A 20962-nucleotide genomic window follows, 5' to 3' on the forward strand; every position below is an offset into this window, starting at 1 on the left:
CAACAAAGCATATAATAAAATACAGGAGACATTAAAGAGCACAGGATAAAGTATGAACATTGAACACAAAGTCACACAGTGAGTGTAGTGTCTTGCCTTTCTTCAATTTCACTACAACTTAAACAATATCACTTTCAGACAGTTTTGCATTGCTAATTCATTGGGCACAGGGAGAAGAAACTGGTCTTGTGATTTGGTCAAAGAGCAGGTTTCTTTACATGAGGGTGGGGAGTTTAAATGTGGCAGAGGTCAAGGCACTGGGAAACAGGTTCAGCCTGTTGACTACAAGCCCTTCATAACATTAAATCCCACTTACAGTGCAGGGGTGTAGTAGAGGGTAAGCCACCCAAATTTACTGTAGTATAAGGACCTTTTTATTTGTAAAACAAACATCACTGATTTTTTTAGGGTGAAATTGTTATAAAGTCATTGTTTACATGCTTGCAATGCACAGAGAGCAACATAAGATACATATAATATTTGCGAGGTTTATTTTAGCACATTATTGAAATGTTTTGCCTCACATAGACACTGACTGGAGATTATCATAGCCTCCCTTTATTTATTTAGCCTACTTATTCAGGATGAATGGTGATAATTTATACTTAATGTAACAGACATTGTGGCTTCATTGAAATTGCCCATACTTTTAAGTTGAAACTAGTACTGTAGATAAATAAGGTAAATTGGAACTACAGCGCCATCTAGCGGGTATCAGGCCTGTGTGAAAAGTATTTCCGTTGGATTAATATGTCATATCCACACATCATCATCAGTGGGTTTTTTTTAGATGTAGAAGCTAGAGCATGGGGATTAGAGCGACAGCTTACTTTTAGCTGAATCTAAATTGGGGTGTTATATTTTAATAGAATGTAATTACTGGTATTTGAATGTCAAACCCTCCCTGTTCCCTGACGCCGCAGTTTCGATCACTATTTTAGCTCATTGCCACAGACAACTTTTCATTTTCTTTAACTTTAAGTAAGAATATTTTTTCTTTCTTTTGTCATGCTCGGGTGAGCCAACGTGCATCACGGGAAAAACATAGTCGAGTCCAGCCATGAATAGAGCCGAAGATCCTCTTAAGAGGCGATGAATCATCAGAAGGTTAAAACTCTGGCCAGGTCTACAAAAATATGTCTCGAATCCTTGCGCATGCGCTCTACGCCTGTAATTTTATTTTTATTTTTTTTACCAATAAATGGCATAAATTCATACTGGAGAAAAATAACAACTTTCTGCTTACAGTATACCTTCTGTTCATTATAAGTCTCCTGTCAGACATTTATCACCCCATGAACTCTTAGCAGTACTTATACTATTTAAGATGTTTTTGTTGCCTTGTAATATTGATGTTAATTGACAATTAATGTGGCCTAGAATACTTCATATTATCTTTTGACACTGGATCATGTAAGATAAGAATGAAGACTGACTGTCTAAGAGAATATGATGCTAAGCGACAACATTTACAATCAATTATCTGTAATGCAGTACAATTTTATTTTACTTGAGTAATTACATTACATTTACAGTATGCTACTTTATACTTATACTGCACTTTTTTTGTGAGGGACATATTGTATCTTCTATCTGTCTTTCTGACTGATATCTTTGCAGATAAAATGTTTTCTTTAAAAAAACAACATTTCTTAGCATTTCTTAGCATTCAAAATATCATTATATTTAATATCCTATATCAAATATAATAAATGATACTCAGATCTACTGATACTGAAAATAAAATATGCTAAGTATTGATGTTTAACTATGCTATTAGAGGGCGTGCTGTGCCCAACTTTTCTTCCACACTGTGGTTTTCCGCATCCGAAAAGAAGACAGAGTGAGAGCTCTTACCCCGCCTCCATCTCCACCTCTCAGATCGAACTCATAATGCGTTTGACGGGACTTGTCAAGCTACGTCACCATGTTGGGAGGAGGTGAAGAGGCTTTGGAGCAGAGTTTCGGGCGGTTGTTCTCTCCCAGAGGAAGAAGAGGGTGTGATCGACATTTACCTGTCCGGTGCTACCAGGTGTTCTCGTCGTGACTACATGTCGGTCGTCGAATTTCATTTGCTGTAGGACGGTAAACACTGGCTTCACTCAGGAGTAAAGCGGAGAAGGCATTAAAGGTACGTCCCTGTTGAGAGCAAATCACTGGGAAAAAAAGCTTGTTTCGGTCTAACCAGAGGCTCACTAACGTTAGCTCAACAACGTCACTGTCACCGTCAGACTCCTCTGTCACTTCACACAAATGTTAGTGCTACCTTTAAGACACAATAAATAGATTTCACTCTAACTCACAGACTATTTTCGGCTAATATTTCATTGGCAATAATGTGTAGGTAGCCAAGGTTACAGGAAGTAAAAACCTGAGCACTGGAAGTTTGAGTTGTTAGCTAACGTTACTGAAATGCGCCACTTTGCAACAGGTTTCCTGACAAGCTTAATTAAACAGACACTGTTTATGAAGGTCTTAATATCAGGGTCTGGCTAACTAATAAAGACATGCACTTGTGAATTGTGTGAACATACCGTACATCCCCTATTGGAGACATGCATACCTGTCTGACACACAAAATATGCTTTATAATTGCATTACCTCAGTAGCAACAACCAGACCTGAATTGGTTGGATAAACAGGTCTAACTGTGTCTCTGGGGTGACATGACGACCTCAGTAATCCCTACACTGAAACATGCTTTCAGTAGAGCAGCTCTTTTAGGACACCTAGCATTGTTCAGGCACACAGTTATTGAATTTTTTGGTCATGCCTTCTGAATGTCCCCTTGTGATAGTTCAGGTCATTCAATCCTCAGCTTTTCAAATTTGTCTGAATATTTTTTTTATTGTTTCCTTTTCCCAGGATGCTAAGAAGATCCTGACTCGTGGCCCCAACATGAGTGTGACATCATGGTTCCTGGTCAGCAGTTCTGGCACACGCCACCGGTTGCCACGGGAGATGATCTTTGTTGGCCGGGATGATTGCGAGTTAATGCTGCAGGTGTGTGTGTGTGTGTGTGAGAGACTTTGTATGTTTAAGCAAGAGTGTGAGGGGATGTGTGTGCTCGCTTTGCTGAAGTTTGCGTTTACACAGCAAACACCAGCAGAGTGTCACATGAACCCTAACTGGTCTTCACTGTAATCTGTGAGAGGATGCCCAGGATACGTTGCATTACTCCTCACTGATGTCTTACAGCTAGTCACATAAATATGTGAAACACCAGTGGGAGGCTCCTTGCATTGCTTCGTGGGTGTGCATTTCTGAGTGTGTAACCTGGTGACAGTGCCTTCACACAAAGTTGTCCTTGACAGCCTTTCAAGTGTTGACTTAAAATGCAGCTAAGCCATTCCACTGTGTTGTTTTTCCATGCTGTGTCAGTTATAAACACAATTACTTTGTGGCCTTTCTATTATACTCTCCTTCCTATTTTCTCCTGACTGTATTTAGACCAGTGAAAGAGGAATTCTGCCTCAGAAGCGGTTGTTTATACTTTTCTAAGTTAGTGCGTTATGCTCAGAAAAGCTCTGCCAACCACAGAGGTCTGTTAGATTGAAAAGTTGCTCATGTCCACATTTAGGCGTCGCCTGATCCAGAAAAAACCTCAGCTTCTCCCAGTCTGAAATGATGCAGACTTTTCTGTTGCGCTGCTTAAGTGCTCAGGACTGCTTCCTGACTTGGCATGCAATCACTTTCTCCTCCAAATCGTCTTAAACGCTTTAATCTTTAGGGTTTTTCTTTTGTTTGTAGCTCATTTCATTTTTTTCCTGTTCAAACCACAGCTGAATGTCTGTGACACGAGAATCCTGTTTGGCTTGAATAGCAGAGATTGATTGTAAGTGAAGTCATATCAAATAGCATAGCTGTGGGCCTCGACTTGAATGTTTGGACTTTCTAGGACAACTGGTGTCTGATCAGTGACTCCATTACCAGTAATTAGACCATGTGTTACCTACATAAGTGACTGCATTTTGTCTGTAGTTTAGTTGTGTATTTATTGTTTCCTAGTGCCAGAGCCAACACTTTCTCTCTGATAAAAGGGGACAAAGAGAAGCTAAAGGCTGCAGAGTAAGGAATGTGGAATTCTTAAAGGTGCTACACAGTTAAACTAATCAAGTGTGTAAACCGATTGATAAACCCACCATTAGGCAGTGCAGTATATATAAGATCCACTCAGTGGATAAGCCAACACAGAGTACACATAGAAACATGGTGGTAATTTTGTAAATGGGTTTGGCAGTCACCTTCAATCTTTGTGTTTTCTGTGATGAGGAGGCCCAGAGTGCCTAATGAGCAGAAAAGAGTGAGTGAGTCAGTCCGAATCAATTGCTCAGTTTGCACTTAATTGATGAAAGCATATTTAGAAGTAGGCTTATTTTTCCTCTGGTTAATGGCTTGAGTTACCCGAGCAGAGTTTGGTAGATAAGCACCATCTTTAAATTTAAACTGCTGCAAAATTTAAAGCTTGTGCATAGTGTATGTAGAGGGAAGTTCTCTGTGGCTCCATTCATGTTTTTATCCACTCAAAGATCCTAATTTGGGATCATAGTGTAGGAATGGCGATGACTTTTAGGGCTGCAACTAATGATTATTTTGCTATATCAATTCATTCCATTGTTTGCTCTATTCATCGATTTAACTTTTACTGCACAGAATGTCAAGAAAAAGAGCACACTAAAGTAGAGAACCCGGGGTGACGTCTTCAAATCTTTTGCTTTGTCCATAAGATATTCAGTTTACAACGATATAAAACAGATAAAAGTCGAAAATTTGAACAGTTGAGATACGGACTTGATGTTTTGACTTGAAAAATGATTTGAATGAATCTGAATAGTTGCCAATTGATTTTCTGTCGATTGGCCAATAGATTCATTGACAAAATGTTCCAGCTCTAATCACTTTTGCTTTACTTTTGTTGCAGTCTCGCAGTGTGGACAAACAGCATGCTGTGATCAACTATGACCCAAACACTGACGAGCACATGGTTAAGGACTTGGGCAGTTTGAACGGGGTGAGTGAGTACATCTCTAGTGTCAGACAACCTGCCTCTGCCCAGAGTGATAAAAGCCTCTGGGCTCCCTGAGGGCTGCAGTCTGTGTGCCAAAGAAAGGGACTGTTAGTCGAACAGTGGTAATCAGGAGACTGGATTTTCAAGCTGGCCTGAATTCTCTTTTTTTCTTCCCATTCTTCCTATCTCTCGCTCTGTATACCCCCCCACTCACTCCCTTCACCGCTCTGTTGCCACCTCATTGCACCATTATCCCAATGAAATCCAGAGTTGTGCAGTGGGAGAAGCCATTCATTGTTCTCACAGAGTGTTTCTTTTGGCCTTGGTTACGCAGCCAAACTAATCAGAGCAGAACAGTGCAAGGACCTGTAACTGAAATCCAACATGGCTGTGTTTCTCCTCCAATTATCTTGGTTTAGTCTGGATAGAATAAGGCCTGCCAATGTCCAACATTATCTTTCTTTAAATGTAGTGATCTGAAGATAAACTCTGCAACCTCTGTCTTACTAATTATTAGTTTAGGCAGAAGATACTTAAACAGGTTAACAAACTAAGCACAGTTGCGTGTTTATTTCCACCTGGCCATTAAGCATTCTACAATAGCTGAGACTGTCATTGCATAACAACATAATCTCATCTGGTGGACTAACTTTCAATGGGAAAGGGGCCAATTGTAAAGCACCTTAAAGTGTCTGGGTGCGTGCCACAAGGTTTTAGAGAGTCTGTCACCTGTGAGTCAACTCATTTACTTCATTAATGAACAGTGAAAATGATTCGATGTTATCTGTATTTATTTTGCAGACCTTTGTGAATGACCTAAGAATCCCTGACCAGACGTACATCACCCTGAAGCTCTCAGACGTCATTCGATTCGGTTATGATATCTTTTTTTGTTGTTTATTTATTGCTCATTTTACTTTAAGTCACGTACTTGTCTTTGATTGCATCTGTGTGATTCATGTAATACAGACTTTCTGCTCTTTGATTGGAATAGTTTAAGTTTGTGATTAGCAGCCCACGCTGAAATGAGCCAGTGGTTGGCTGTTGTTTCAGTCTAGAATTTTTTGCATTTTCTTTCCCCTCTGTGGTCTTTTGCTCCATCGGCATGATAATCCCCTTTGGGTTTTCAGTCAGGGGTTTGAGATTATGGTCAACTGTGGACAGAAAAATCTCCTGCACCCTTTGACCACTAAATCAGAAAACTCATGAATGGTGAAATGCCGTTTAGATAACAGGGGGAAAGCTGTTTAGAGTACTGAGACGTTTAGGATTGCTAACACACACACTGAGTGTTGTGTGGCATGTGATGCTGCACGTTTCAAGGAGTGGGTCACTGAAGATATGAGCTTGTTTGAATTGCAACATGTTTTTACTGCTTATCTGTTTCCATCCGACTTGTCAGGAGAAGAAGAAGTAACTTTTGACCTCCTTCATAGACAAGGTGGAAAGAAGACATGAACTTATATTCAGTGAAAGATTTGTAACTTCACATTTACCATATTTTAGGAATCAGATTTGTGTTGTAAGTTTGCATGTTGTTCTTCAAGTCCCTGTGCCAGCAAATATCTTCCCTTAGCCAGACTGAGTATATAAATAGTCATATTATCACATTGTTTTACAAAAATGTAGACATGTTTTTGTACTTTAACTCCTCCCGCACATGCTCATGTATATATCCTGGAGAAGAGTCAACATAAGGTCCCAGAGGAAGCTCTTAAAGTAAGTACTACTGACAGTCTGCTCCATTTTTTTTGTAGTTGCAGTGCCAGAACGCATTTCAGGAGAAATGCTTTCCATGTTGATAGTGATAAAGTGCAGTGCTCTTCTGTTATTTTCATTATCAATCTGTTGTTGTTTGTTTGTTTGTTTGTTTTTTTCAAGTAATCTCTTAATCCATAAAGTACTAAAGCCCATCGTGATTGTTAACTTTCTTTAAAATCTTTCTTCTTTGTCAGACAAAAACACAAGGGCTTTAAATTCACAAAGGCTTTAAGTTCATTCATGAATGAACAGAAAAGCAAGCACAAGTAAAAGACTTTCACCAAAAAAGTTAAGTTAAACTGTGAATTAATATTTAAAAAAAATCTTTGGCTAATTGATTCAGGGACTAAACACTAAAGGCTACAATTAATTTGTGGGACTATCACTGTTGGCTACAGCCAAAACAAATTACACAGTACCAAATAATAAATCATAATAACATAGTGATCTTTTATTTTAATGGAAAAAATGTTGAATTGTAACTTTCTCCTTTCTGCCAGCTGAAACCATGCTCATTTTTGCAAAGGAATTACAGAAAATGCAGTCAGTGCAATAGTTTCCATCGAACAATTTTCCATTTTCTTAAAGGGCAACACCCAGTAACTAACACTTCTGTAAATGTGCCAGTGTCAGCCAGCTGGCTAATTTTCAAATGCATCTTACTGAGAGGTCCCTGGTGAATGTTCTTCCTTATACTGTATATGTCTGAGGACAGTTACATCTGTACTGATTGTTGTCAGACGGTCTCTCACATCCTGCTTCCCTCCTGTCTCTGTGTGCAGCATGAGAAGTACACCAGCCAGCTGCAGCTCAGTATAAAAGCCCTGGAGGCCAAGGCGAAAGAAAAACAGCAGCTCCAGAGCTCAGAGAGGAGCAAAGACTCTCTTTCCAATATCAAACTGCAGGACAGGGCTGAGCGCAGAGCCCACTCACTCACAGGTAAACAACTCCATCCACACACACACTCCATCATAGCAGATATTAGCAGGGAGGCAACAGGTTTTATGATGACACAAGTAGTTTAATTGTTCTTTTAGCCCAAGAGGAACTGATTTAACTGGATTTGAATACCATGTTCACACACACAAGGAAGAGGAAGTCTTTGTGTCTCCATGTGCTGCACAACTCTGGCTGTAGATCCCTTGATAAGGCGACTGTGGCTTTTATTAGGAGCTTCCCTGGTGTGAGATTAGGATGCCATGTGAGCTGAGAGGCTGAAGCTACAAGCCTATGAAGTCAGTTAAGAAATAGATCTTGACATCCCAGTGTTGGCAGAATGACTATACAAGAGTAAGGCCTTGCCAGACAAGCTGAGGGGTGAGGAGTTAAGGACAAGCAGCCTTATCTCTGTCAGCCATGCCTGACTGCTGACAAGAGGTGGGGTGCCTTCAAGCACACTGATGCTGCTTCAACACGTGTCCTATAAGAATTAGCGAGGTGTGTGGAGTTTTTCGTGCCAACTTGGCACTTCTGTCCACGTAGCTGGTTGTGGATTTGTTGCTGCTTATATTTCCAGTTGCTCTCACACCCTCTTTGCCCTGATCTGTACTGAGTAAATCCTGTTTTACAGTTAAGGCAACAGTTGAACAGTCAGAGAATTGTTAGTTCGAGAGACACACTTTGTGAATGAAGCTCATTCACACTGACAAAACCCATTCCAGCTGTTGTTGATTTAGCAATTCTCGTGCTTTCTTCTCTATAATGGCCCCTGTGAGCTTAGAGGGAAAACTACAACTGGTGCTTAAAATAGGACTTTTCCAGCACTAGGGTCATACCTCTCAGAATGCCTTACAAATGTTTCATTGAACTGCAGAACTTTGGAAAACATTTGGTAAGCCTTATTTTAGTAAGGCGTCTCCTTCTAGAATAGGAGTGTGGTTGTATCTCCTGCAGCTCTAAGCTAACCGCAGTGATCCAGTGAACCTGTGACGGCAAACTCTTTCCCGAACATGCTCACTGGAACGTTGTTTTCCTACGGGCCATGCAGTTAATGTCTGAAGTGTGACAGCAGCTTTGCAATGTGTTGTTGTGACCCAGTCCACCAATGAGATAATGAAAGTACCCGCTTGATAAATGTGCAGTGTCAAGAAGATAAGGGAAGTGTTTCATAGTGTGCCAGAGAATATAAAGCTTGACTTGTGTTGCACACTTAAAATAAGTGGAGTGTGTTAGATTTTTTTGCAGATATAGACAACATCAGTTTGTTCTCTTACAGTTTGTTTATGTCGGCATATCTCTGATGATTTCATGCAAATGAATTCTCTTTACCTGAATTTATTTGACTGGCAGCCTTAATGTAATGTTGTTTTTCATCTATTGGATATTTTATATTGGTTTGGGGTTTTTTCTGTGCATGCCATGTTCTCGTTTAGTTCCATACAATTCTGTCACTTACATGAGTGCTGAGAGAGCTGTGGATATCTTATTCTGTCTGCTCTTGCTTGTTTTTCCCTGCAGCTGTACAGGATGTGGACTATGTCCAATCCTCCAGCTGTCTGCAGGGCAGGACACTTCACTTGTACAGTATCTAACTCAGTCAGTCCTATTTTACTCTGCCAGGGCCTGGAGCCATTCAGTATTTACTAAAGGGGCACAAAATGGATAGTTCAGTTTTCCCTGATACAGTACACATCAGCACTACATGATTTAAAATGTCCTAAATTAATTAATGTCCCTAATCCTTGTTAAACTTTTAACTTTATAAGGCTGAATGAGAAATTAAAACTGAACTGATGAAACTGGTATTTTGACAAACTGTCAATGTCTGGCTATTTAATGTCCAATATTGAGAAATGCTGTAGTTACCAACTGTTTTATAAAACAGTAAAGTCAACATAAGTCAGTGCTGTGCTCAGTCCACTTCATCCATGTTTTCTTTAGCTAAAAGCGGAGGATTGAGTAATGGGAAAGGAATTGGTAACATGCCCCTCTGCCTGCCCCGTCACTGTGTTGATGTCTTATTGTGTGTGTCCAAGGCAACGGTGGTGAAGTGCTGTTGTTGCTTAGGATTGTGAAGCCTCCACATTAAACTCCACAGAGCTTCTTTAGCTTAGCTATCAGGTCAACAAGCAGCATCCAGATTAGTGCCAAATAGGCTGTCTGTCATGTGTGTGCTGGCAAACCAGCTGCTGAACACCAGTTCAGAGCGAGCATCACAGAAATAAGCCTTCATTCCCCAGGTTGCACCTCTACGGGGAGTATACCAAGGTCAATGTGCAAACGACGTGTGTCACAGTCTACAACAAGTGTCACTTTAGATGCACTGGTTATCCTATATCCTATATCCTGTATTGTATTTTTTTTCTTTGTAGATTAGGATTAATTTGTCCCGACTCACACAAGGAGGATTATGTTTTGGTGGTTTGCGTGATACGGTTGATATCCCAGTTTGACCCTCACTACTCTCTCTGTGTCATGGGAATGTGTGGGAATTGCAAAAAGCCCAAAGGCTATGGGTAGTGTAACACTGTGTCCTTCTGAGCTCCAGTGTTGTGCAACATATAGTTGTTGCAACACCAAACCCAGACACAACACTGTTTGCTTTGTCATGTGACGTGTTGCATGTACTTATATCCAAAAGGCTGTATAAATTCAGTTCCTTGTTTGGCTCTTATTTCTTTCCAAACTCTCCTCACTGGATCCGAGTGTGTCATGTGCCTAATGTTGTGCGTTTGTCTGTGTTCATGCTTGTGTTTGTGCCTCTGTCTGTTAGCTGGCATAGATTCTCCAATATCCAAGCCTACTCCTCTGTACGGCCAACCGTCGTGGTGGGGGGAGGATGATGATCCTGCCAACAAAAAGGTGGAAAGAGGTGGAAAATCGCCAGAACAGGAGTCTCCAGGTCAGAGACTGTATCTGATATTTTTACTACTATGTGCACAAGGCCTGATTTAATAAAGTAATTTATACTGAAGTGTTTATATAATGTGTACTGCAGAGTTATTTGTACTGTAATAGTATTGGATATATATTGGCTAATTTGTAATGACATGCTTTTCTGTGGCACTGCTATGTGATGCCCTTTGTGGGTCACTGAGAGATGGATGGTGTTAAGCCCAAGGCAGGCTTCTGGCTGCCAGTTGTGGACTGTTAGCCAGGCCATACCATGCCAGGCCAGTGGGCAGTGCCTGTCTGCCTCGTGATGGATTATGACCCTCTAAGCTGCTAGAGGGAAGGGGGCGGTGTGATTGTTGGCCTCATGTTGCCCAGGCTGAAACAGATTATTCCTGCTCAGCTACCCTCCACTGGACTCAGAGCTCCTAAACTGATATTTGGCCACATCCAGCTGGCACCCAAAGCCCAACCGGCTGATTTGTTTTCTCAGGCTAACAGCTGGAATCTGTGTTATCTGTGGCTCCAAGTTTCAGGGATTTTGTGACAGTGGCATCCCAATTGAACTCCAAAAATATTATTTGTGATGATTTAGAAATGTCCTTTATGTTATGTATTATGTGTAGCTATAAGTGTGGGCTTGGAGAGGGACTCAAACAAATAGCATTCCCCCGTACATCTGCTGTTACTAATTCATACTAAAATGGCATCTTCTGTATTTCTTTAGTGCACCGAGTGGATTATGTAGAACCATGACCAATGATTGCTGTGTTTCTATGTGTTCACTGAGACCTCATTACTTTTTTATTGTTAACAGAGCCTGGTAGAGATGGGTCCAAATATGCGACCAACGGTTCTCTGTCCGACAGTCAGGCCAAGTCTATCTTCTCCTACCGCCGGGAGCCCAGCTACTTTGAGATCCCAACAAAGGAGAGCCTGCAGCGACCGGCCAAAAAGCCTGAATCGCAAGTTCACGAGGTTCCCACAAAGGATACCCCCGATCCCACTCAATGTGTCCCCTCCACCCCTACACCTCCTGTGGTCCAAAGCCACGCCTCCTTCACCATTGAGTTTGATGAATGCACACCAGGTAAAATGAAGATCAAAGACCATGTGACCAAGTTTTCATTCCGCCAGCAGCGAAAGCTACCCTCCACAGAAGCTGTTACCACACCCACTGAGGTGATGTCACCAGAAAACAAAGTTGCTGATTGGCTGGTCCAAAGCAATGCTAGCATGATTAGGAGGAGGTCACAGGCTGAAGACATGTACAGTACAAACAGTGACCCATCATTTCTGAAAACCACCAAGGGTGAGTCAGCTATAGAATTTCTGTTAATGATTATCAACACTCTAATTTCAATAATGTGCTAACTGGCAAGTTAACTTGTTGTCTTTCCATCATCAGAAAACGACAGTGAAGATGGCACTCACAGTGATTCAGGGGATCCTGCAATCAATGGAAAGGATTGTCTGCAATCAGAACTTCAGATTGGGTCCCAGGTGTCTCCACAACCCCTTAGAACCCCCCCACAACGCTTCACCTCCCCTGACTCTGAGGAGCCCTTGTCCTACTCTCCTCCAGAGTCGCAGTCCCTTTCCAGTCTTGGCAAGGCTGAGCCTCACCAGGCCTTTGTCATTGAATTCTTTGATGATAACCATAGAAAGAAGCGCTCCCAGTCCTTTACCAATAACACTACCCCGCCTGAGCCCTCAGGCCTCAGAGTCCAGCTGGAAAAGACAAGGAAGACCTCAAGCCCAACAGGGGAGAGACAAACCCCATTTTCAGCCTCTTCCACTCCCCCAACCCAACGATACACTGTCCCCCTGAAGGGCCCTGCTTCCACAGGTCCCCAAAGAGCTGGCTCTCTACGAAGGGAGAAGACAGAGGACCGAATCAGCACCAGTTTTTCCTCCCGCTCTTCATCTTCTGCCTCTGTAAGACCCTTTAGCAGTGTGGGCCGGAGATCCAAACTCGCCCTGGAATTTACCGCTGAATTTCTCAAACAAACAAAGCAGGCCTCTTCTGCCAGCTGGGAGAAAAATACATCTAGTTCCCCTATAGCAGCTAAAACAGAGGCAGTGGTAAGATCACTGTCTAGTCCCCCTCCTTCCAATGCTCCCTACCAGCCCCAGACTTCCTCTCCTGTCAACAAGCCTGTTCCCCTCAAGGCGCCTGTGATGCCCCTGGTATCTCATGGCGTGGAAGTCAAGAGCCCCGTTATCGGCCCCAGGAATGAAGAAGAGGACAGTCTGAGTGATGCAGGAACCTACACCATTGAAGCAGATGTCCAAGATAAAGATCTGGAAGAGGCACGGAGCAAGATTGACCAGGCAAGTTGTTTGATCTGTTTTATGTTCACTCTAACACAGTTGCCTAAAGGTAATAATTCACCAATGTCATATGGAAATAGTCCCACTCAGACTGAGCCTTGGACATTGGCAGTCCCACTTTCTCCATTCGTACACTTATCCAATTGCAATGCTTTGTTCCTGACAGGTGTTTGGTGTTGTTCAGAGCCCAGAGCGAACCGACCAGAGTGAAGCAGAAACATCATCAGCATTTAGGCCTGTTATTGATCAGGGCAGGGAGCAGCATAGGCAGAGTAGCAGTGGGCAGGTGAGGCCAGCTCCAGTGCAGGGACAGAGTCTGGTGAAGGTAAACCTTCCTGCTAAGGGTCGGATCAATGGTTGGATGTAATGATTTATAATATTAACACCAGTTCTAGATACAATGAGTTAAGGTGTTGGGTCAGTAAATCATAAATCTTTCAGTGCACAAATCAGCACGCATTGCTGTCTTGATTTGCCCTCTTGGTTTCCGCTCTTTTGATTTCTTGATTTGCCTCATCTTTCCTCGCAGGTTGTGGGTTCTTTTTCGGTTTCTCTCTCTAATCAAATTTTAGGAAAAAATATCCGTGTTTCTCTAGCAGTTGTACTTCGTATTTACTCTTGAAACAGATTGATCTGTAGTATCTTCTGCTGTTTGTCATATTAACATTGTTTCCTGCTCAGGAAATCATATAATTATAAACTGCACTCTCTTAAAAATGTTTAATCTTCTGTCTTTTCAAAATATATTGAATATGTTGTATGTTTTTCTCTTACAGGTTCAGCCAGCAGGTGCAGTGTTACAGGGGGCTCCTAAGTGGATGTCTTGCTGGGCCAGCTTGGCAGACAGCTACACAGAATCTGGTCCCTCATCTGGCCTCTTTGACATCCCTTCCCAGATGGAGCTGTCAGGAGGGGGTAAGCCACCTGACAAGACATGAGTCTATTTGAAATGATAATGAGAAACCCTGATGAATATGAATGATATTCAGTTCCAATATGTGTGGTTAATATGCATTAAAACTGTTTCATTTCAGCACAAGGTACAATCATCCACAAGGCCACGCTCAGCCGTAACCATGACGGTACAGACTCGAGAGCTCGACGCATCCTGCCCCAGCTACCAGTGGGGGAGAAGAGTGACATTCCAACTCCCAGCATTCATGTTCATTATGACCTGCATTCAACATTTGATGTAGCAGAGAATAGCTTGGAAGCCCCCAGGTCTCAGGATGGTGTTCACAGGTTGTCAGTGCAGGATGATGTAGAGCCTGACAGCTTGAGTGATGCCAGCAAATCTGATGATGGGTCCATCATAGAACAGAGGAGTAGACCGCTGTCAGATACAGAAGAGAAGGAAAATGAGGAGACCATGTTCCCAGCCAAGTCTGCTTCATTCTACATCGAGTCAGAGGAGGCTGAGTCCAAACCAGAATGCGGAGGCTCAAAATCCAGCACACCTAAGACTGAGAGAAAACAAAAAACTTTCTCAACAGCCACCCTGACCAGACCGAGGAGTAACCAGGACCCTGGAAAAGTCAAGCCCAGTGCGTCAGCTCCTATCTTGGGCCAGAGGACACAGAGTCCAGAGTCCAAAGAGGGCGCAGTGTCTCCATTAATTAGACAAGAGAGCTTCACCAAGGACCAGCCTAGCAATGCCAGATTGCCCAACATCTCTAGCCAGCCGGCTCAAAAGGACCCAGACCCTGAATTATTCCAGGGAGTTTGCAATCAGGACACTCACTCTTACCTCAAAGAGACAGAAGATGTTCTGGCTGTTCTGGAGGCCAAACTCCAAGCAGGACCACCAGAAACCACTCCGTCTCCACTAATGGACTCTCTTTCTGGGGAGTCTGATGTAGATACCTCCAGCACAGTCAGCCAGCACAGCAGTAAGACCAAGTCAAACACAGTGACGAAAAAACCCTCTGCCAGTGGCCTCCATAGGGAAAGGTCTTCAGCTAGTATAGCTAGTCAGGACTCAAATCACCAGTCCGTGTCATCAGAAAAGCGCCGCTTTCAGAGAGCAGATAGCAGCAATAAGTCTGAATCTGTCAGGAGGCAAGTTGGACTGAGACGTAGTGTTGGGAAATGTGGTTCCACAGACCTAAGTGACGACCCTCACAGCTTACCTTACTCTGATCAGGAGTCTAACACCTACCAAACCCGCAGGAAATACACTGTGCCCCTTCAGAAGGAGGAAACCAAGACCCCCAGAGTGCTCCAGGCCTTGAATCGTGCCAACAGCTTGTCAGCTCCAAGACCCACCAGGGCATCCATGCTACGTCGTGCTCGCCTGGGAGAGGCCTCAGACAACGAGGGCACGGAGACAGACAGGCTGTCACAAGAGGCGGGCAATATTTCAGCCAAGCAGCCTCAGGAAACCAAGAAACTCTCCAGGCTGGATATGCTGGCGATGCCTCGTAAGCGGACAAGCTCGTTTAACACACCAAGCGACACTGAGGCGTCCTCCACCCCACAGTGGACGGGCAGGAGCACAGGATTCTCCAACCGCAGCACAGAGTACGGCGGCAGCTCTGTTCGAAGGGCCTCTGCTCCGGCGTCGAAACCTGTAGAAAGGCAGCAGAAGGCAGTGCTCAACAAGACCCCAGTCACCCGCGGACGTTCAAGCAGTGCCAAATATGCCAGCAGCACAGCAAGTGAGTATAATATAAACCCCTGAAAATACATGTTTCATTGAATGAAATCTTGAATGTAATATTTTTACTGCTGTGACCACTTACTCATGTCAAACCAGTACTGTATAAAATAGATCACTTTGTGCCTGGATTGGAAGCAGTACAAGGTCTGTCAAACAGTCACTGTAATGAATTGGTTTGATGCATTCAAGTCCTCAGTTTATGTACTGAAAGTTTCAGGAAATAAAGCCTGGATTCTTTAGCTGTTTTTTTGTAAAAGTGTGGAGGGCGGGAGTTGATTCTGGACTTTGACTAACATCAATAATACTAACATTAATACTTTGATACCTTTCGGTAAATTTAGATTTTCCTTCATCTCCACAGTGTTCTGATGCATTATTGTATGATCTCACATTTATTTGCAGCCATGCTATGAGGATAATGTGGATATGATGAACACTGTAATACTTGCCTTGTATAAAATGCACTATATGGTGCTATGATCTGGTACTCAGCTTCTATACTGTGGAAGTCAAGTACTCATTTCAGTTTGTAAAAAAAGTACAATGAATAAGTTACAAATGTAGAGATGAGTACTTCCACTGCAACTTATCAGTTTCTTTTTCTGGGAAGGATTTTGGTGATTACGTCTGAATTACCTGGTGGTGTTTTTCTCTCCTGTTTTCTTTTTTCTTCTCTATCCTCCATCCTCCACAACTCAAACCAATTCACAACATCAAGGCTCCAGGAGGCGACAGAAAGGCTCTGACTATACCTCTACCTCAGATGAGGAGTACGACTCAAACCAGAGCACTCCTAAACACAAACGCTCCCAACCTTCCTCAGCTTCCCACAGCCCACGCAGTCAGCCTCGGCCACAGCCGGTGGTCACCCTGCGGGCAAAGCCCCGCAGCAGAGATTCTGAGGAGGAGAACCAAGAGGGAGACGCCCTCCAAAACTGGTCCACTCACAGTGCTGAGATTGCACGGTAAGATATGTTTGGTTGAGTATTACAAACAGAGCTTTTTTTCTGGTGTGGATACTAATGTGATTTCCAAGGTTCATACCTGCAGCCTTTACAGCAGTTATGTCATAATACTTTTTTACATTAAGGCTTCATGTGTGACTCAGGAGCCAATACCACAATAGTTGGATTTGGTTTTATTCTGTCATAAATAAACTACATATAACACTTCAAATATTCACAAAACAAAAAAGAAGAAAACCAAAACCAAAGACACGGAATCTTTCAAAATGGGACGTGGACACAAATAAGGTGCTGTGCCTAAAATATGATGACTGCTCTTAAGTGTTTGTTTGTTTTTTAGCCAGAACATTTTGGTCAATTAATTTTGTTATTATTGTGGAGGATCAGTGTAAAGAAGCAAGGATTGCAAGGATTTTTCATTCAGTGGTAAATGTTTATCCTCCGTGTTACCCGTCAGCCATTGTTCTAACATGTTTCCACTCCTTGTTAGGTTGAGTCAAGACCTGGCTAAAGACCTAGCTATTTTGGCCAGAGAGATCCATGACGTGGCAGGTGACGGTGATCCACAGAACCCTGGAGTGGAGAGCGACGCACCTATCTCCACAGTGACCACTCATGAACAGGTGCAACAAAGACTGTATCAGTGTCTTGTTGTAGTTGCTGTTTAATCAAAGTCACAGAGGCATCAAATCTATATTTGATCAACTGACTGAACATGAAGATTCTTCAGTTTTTTGTCGTCTTTATCACAAACTATAGCCTTTTCTCTTTTTTGAAAGAGGAAGTATCTCTCATTGCTTAAGCTTTGGCTGTCCAGATCAGGTGCAGTTATGTAACGTGATTTCTTTTAAAATTCAATCACTGAATCTGTTCCCTAAATAAGCAAATCAGTTAATCAGACACTTGTGGTTACTATAGAACAGTACATTACAGTTTTAACTCTGTTTTATGGCCTTGTTTTTGCATCAGCCATAGAGATTGTCTGTCTCTGTCTATTTTATATCATAACACTAATTTCTGATTGTGTCACAGCTCGTTCAGCATATTCCAGAGGCTGGATTAAACTATCAGAGAGTCCCACCAAGTTCTGCATCTACAAGGGAGCCTGACCAGAGCCCAAGTGACCATGAACAGAATTCCAGGCAGCAAGCTCGGAGCAGAGACGAGGTCCGACACAATATGCTGCTTTGCCTCATTTTTATCACAACTTCTGCTAGCACTGGTAGAACGTTCTAAACTATTTAGTATTTTCTCCAGGTCGTTGTGGACAACCTGATGCTGAATCCAGTGTCTCAGATCATCATGGCCATCAGAGAAAACACAGAGCAACTTGCTGACAAAATTAAGTAAGATGTTCTCATGCACACATGCACGCACACACACACATACATAAGCATCCTTCATTCCCAGGCTTAATCTGGGCTTGATGAAAAACTTTATTGATCCTGTCTGACAACCAGACTGCACTGAGCCAGTAATCTTATTAAATTAGTATAACTGAGTGAGTCAGCATACAGACTTATTGTCTGACTGACGATATGTGACTGAGAAGACAGTGATGTAATCTCCTGAGGAGATTAGATGGAGAATAAACAATTGTGTTTGAAAGCTTCCATTGTGAGATGTAGCCACACTTTGTTCTTTTCTAGTCTTTATTTAATCTAAAAAACAAACGACAATCAAAGAATAAAAATATTTTACAATTAAAAAGCTCCTAAAGGGTCTTGCACTCTCAGTATTCTAAATCTAAATCAACATTTTGGATACAACAATGTCGATTGTCCCTTTTTAAAGAACACTGTAAGATGACAACTTACTAACACCTGCACTTGGCATTATACACGCAGGGTTCTGTTCCAGGACAGGGTGGATATCTGGGATGAAATTGAGGCAAAGGTTAATTCTGACAATGATGTCCCTGTTGTCAAAACCTCCAACAAGGTTGGCGATTTCCTTCTGTGCATTTCCAAGCTACATTGTTAAAATGCTAAAAATACTTTGTGTTTGAGCTAAGTCAGATGTCTGTATTTCAGGAAATCATGTCTATCTTGAAAGAACTTAGGAGAGTTCAACGACAACTTGAGGGTGAGTCACACCGTTTATAGGCAGTATATATCTAAATAATCTATTATTAATCTATAATCTATAATTTATCTTTGTAATGCTACTACTAATTCTTTGTAATACTTTTGCTAAGTGAGCCCCAACTTCTTGTCTGTTATTTTGTCTATCCAGTCATTAACACAGTCATGGAGCCCAGTGAGCAGCTTGAAGCGTCCAAGGCCTCAGCCTCTGCCATCACGTCCTCGTCTGGAGTTCAGACCTCTAGACCTTCTTCCTCGCGAGACTGGAGAACCGTCCACTCTGTGTCTAAACGAGGTGGTGGCCCGAGGCCCGGTGACGGTGTCAGGAGAGCAGCTGTGACACCAGACGATCTCAGAAAAGGATATTTGGTCTGAGATCTGATGCAAACACAAAGTGCTGAACTTCTGCTGTTTCACCACACATGCAGGTGTCGGACCATTGTGTGCAGATTGAAACCAAGAGGGTGGAAGTGAGACTGGATACTCAGAACTGTACCCCCCTGCACATTCAAGCATACACACTACTGCACTATGAGCACTACACACCTACACTGTGCTGTAATACACAATGAAGCCTGCACTAAAGGCCCTTAAAATACATTCAGTGGCAGGGCCACCTGTCTGTGATGATTTGAGGAAGTACCATAATACCCCCCTTCACCTGTGAAAGGCCTCAAAACTATACTTGATTCTGTGTGTTGGGGATTGTACTCATTATTTACCATTGATATGACCAATTTTGCTGATTTTAAAAGCTCATTGTCATTATTTGGTTTAATTGAAAACCAACCTGAGCTTAATCAACTCAGGGAAATTTATTAACAAATCAAATATTTGTGTTTAGTGACAAATAAAATATTTGTTCTATTCAGAAAAAAAGGCACACAGATGTTGGTGTACTGTGTGTTTGTTTCCTCAGTAAACCCACTGCATTTCCTTATATATATTTTTTTCCTTGGTTTTGTCTTTGTTGTTTGCCACTTTTCTCTTTGTGAACCAGATTCATGGACGAATGTAAAAAGTATTTATTAGGGGTCTTTTGTGAGACACTGGGTATTTTGTGTCCGAGACAACATAGCTTTGGGAGAGAGCTGGTAGACTCTAGTGCCAGACCAATTCATATTACATTACACAGTCGCTACCAGCCAATATCTTGTGTATTTATTCACATATTTCCCAGTGGACCAACTGTGTCCAGGTCTTCTATCTATTTTGCGCAGCTGGAGGTGAAAATCCCTCAGGAATGTGTGTCCAAATGGAAGTTGTGGCTGAGTCCGTGGTTTAGTCACCTGGCAACCACAAACTCAAGTGGCTATAAAACACTAGTAGCCAGTTTTCAAGCGTTCCTGTGCTTCTACCTTCTGGGAAGTGCATTCTTATTTGTGTTAAACACAGTATGGGGCTTGAAACTTGTTTTTTTGATGTGTTGTCCTCCATGCCTGAAGAGCACAGTTATCTCTGAGGGTTTGACAATCATAAAAAAGACTGACGGGAATAAGTCTCCTTTATCGGTGTTGTACTGAGCTCATCACACAACACTAAAACCTCCATATGTTGGTGTTAAACACTAAGAGCTGGTATAAGATGTGATATTTCCTCAGTCTGTCCAGTCACAAGGTCCTCACATGACAGGAGAAGTAATGTCATTTTTTTTTTTAGCATATATGTTGAGAAATTGTGTGAAACTGTAAATCTGACTGTTAGTTTGTGACACTCTGTTCACTATGTAAATATCTAAAGATATCTATATGTCCTACAAATTACCTCTCAATCTTGTCTTTTGCACTAATGTAGTACAGCAATGTCCCCTCGACCTGATATGCTGCAAAACTGAAAGCCTTTACAGATTGTAAGCATTTGATGCTGTCGGAGTTGAAGCAGGAAAAAAGGCAGTACCAGTAAACCAGCAAGTTCCCAGTGCAGACTGTACATGTGATTGTAATTGGGAAGTACCTATAAGTGCCACAGAGCTGTGTGGGGATAATGTTTCATGCAGCCAAGCACAGTGGTTGTTTACAAACTCAAGCGAAAACTGAATGTTTGTTCTTTCTTGCTCAAAGTATTGCTGCTACTTATCATCTTTGGGATAGTATTTTCCCTTTGCTTTATTCCATCTAAGCCACAGAAAGTCAGAGTTAAAGTTGAACTCTTGTGTGTCAAATTTCTGTCCCATTTTTAAGATTCAGTTTCTGTCCCCCCCCCCCCACACACACACACACCCAGAATGTTTGTGTAATTTGTTAGATGGTGATTCCAGATTTGGTTTTGTGTTTGTTTGTTTGGGTTTTTTTTTTCAAATAAATTTGATTAGCAAAGCAGT

General features: G+C 42.2%; 1 protein-coding gene across 1 annotated transcript; it reads left to right on the forward strand.

Annotated features, from left to right (window-relative positions):
* The first annotated feature begins 1963 nt into the window (after positions 1–1963).
* On the forward strand, positions 1964–20886 carry LOC111225695 (centrosomal protein of 170 kDa protein B-like). The gene is made up of 19 exons (XM_022750717.1): positions 1964–2131; positions 2866–3003; positions 4922–5011; positions 5810–5888; positions 6669–6727; positions 7552–7708; positions 10482–10610; positions 11418–11916; positions 12019–12934; positions 13101–13259; positions 13711–13849; positions 13969–15591; positions 16312–16558; positions 17049–17181; positions 17591–17725; positions 17816–17904; positions 18406–18499; positions 18592–18643; positions 18794–20886. Exons 2-19 carry the CDS (start codon positions 2899–2901, stop codon positions 19015–19017), a joined length of 4929 nt encoding a protein of 1642 aa, XP_022606438.1. The 5' UTR covers positions 1964–2131; positions 2866–2898; the 3' UTR covers positions 19018–20886.
* The last annotated feature ends 76 nt before the right edge of the window (positions 20887–20962 follow it).

This window comes from Seriola dumerili, unplaced genomic scaffold, assembly GCF_002260705.1.
Source record: "Seriola dumerili isolate Sdu_G_001 unplaced genomic scaffold, Sdu_1.0 BDQW01000149.1, whole genome shotgun sequence".
Classification (NCBI taxonomy): domain Eukaryota; kingdom Metazoa; phylum Chordata; class Actinopteri; order Carangiformes; family Carangidae; genus Seriola; species Seriola dumerili.

What these genes read in the sequence shown, in the direction of transcription:
- LOC111225695 (XM_022750717.1), top strand. Translation starts at nt 2,899, where the DNA reads ATGAGTGTGACATCATGGTTCCTGGTCAGCAGTTCTGGCACACGCCAC. An exon ending in CACGGAGCAAGATTGACCAG is followed by an intron (nt 12,935 to 13,100) that starts GCAAGTTGTTTG and finishes TGTTCCTGACAG; the next exon opens with GTGTTTGGTGTTGTTCAGAG. An exon ending in CACAGTGCTGAGATTGCACG is followed by an intron (nt 16,559 to 17,048) that starts GTAAGATATGTT and finishes ACTCCTTGTTAG; the next exon opens with GTTGAGTCAAGACCTGGCTA.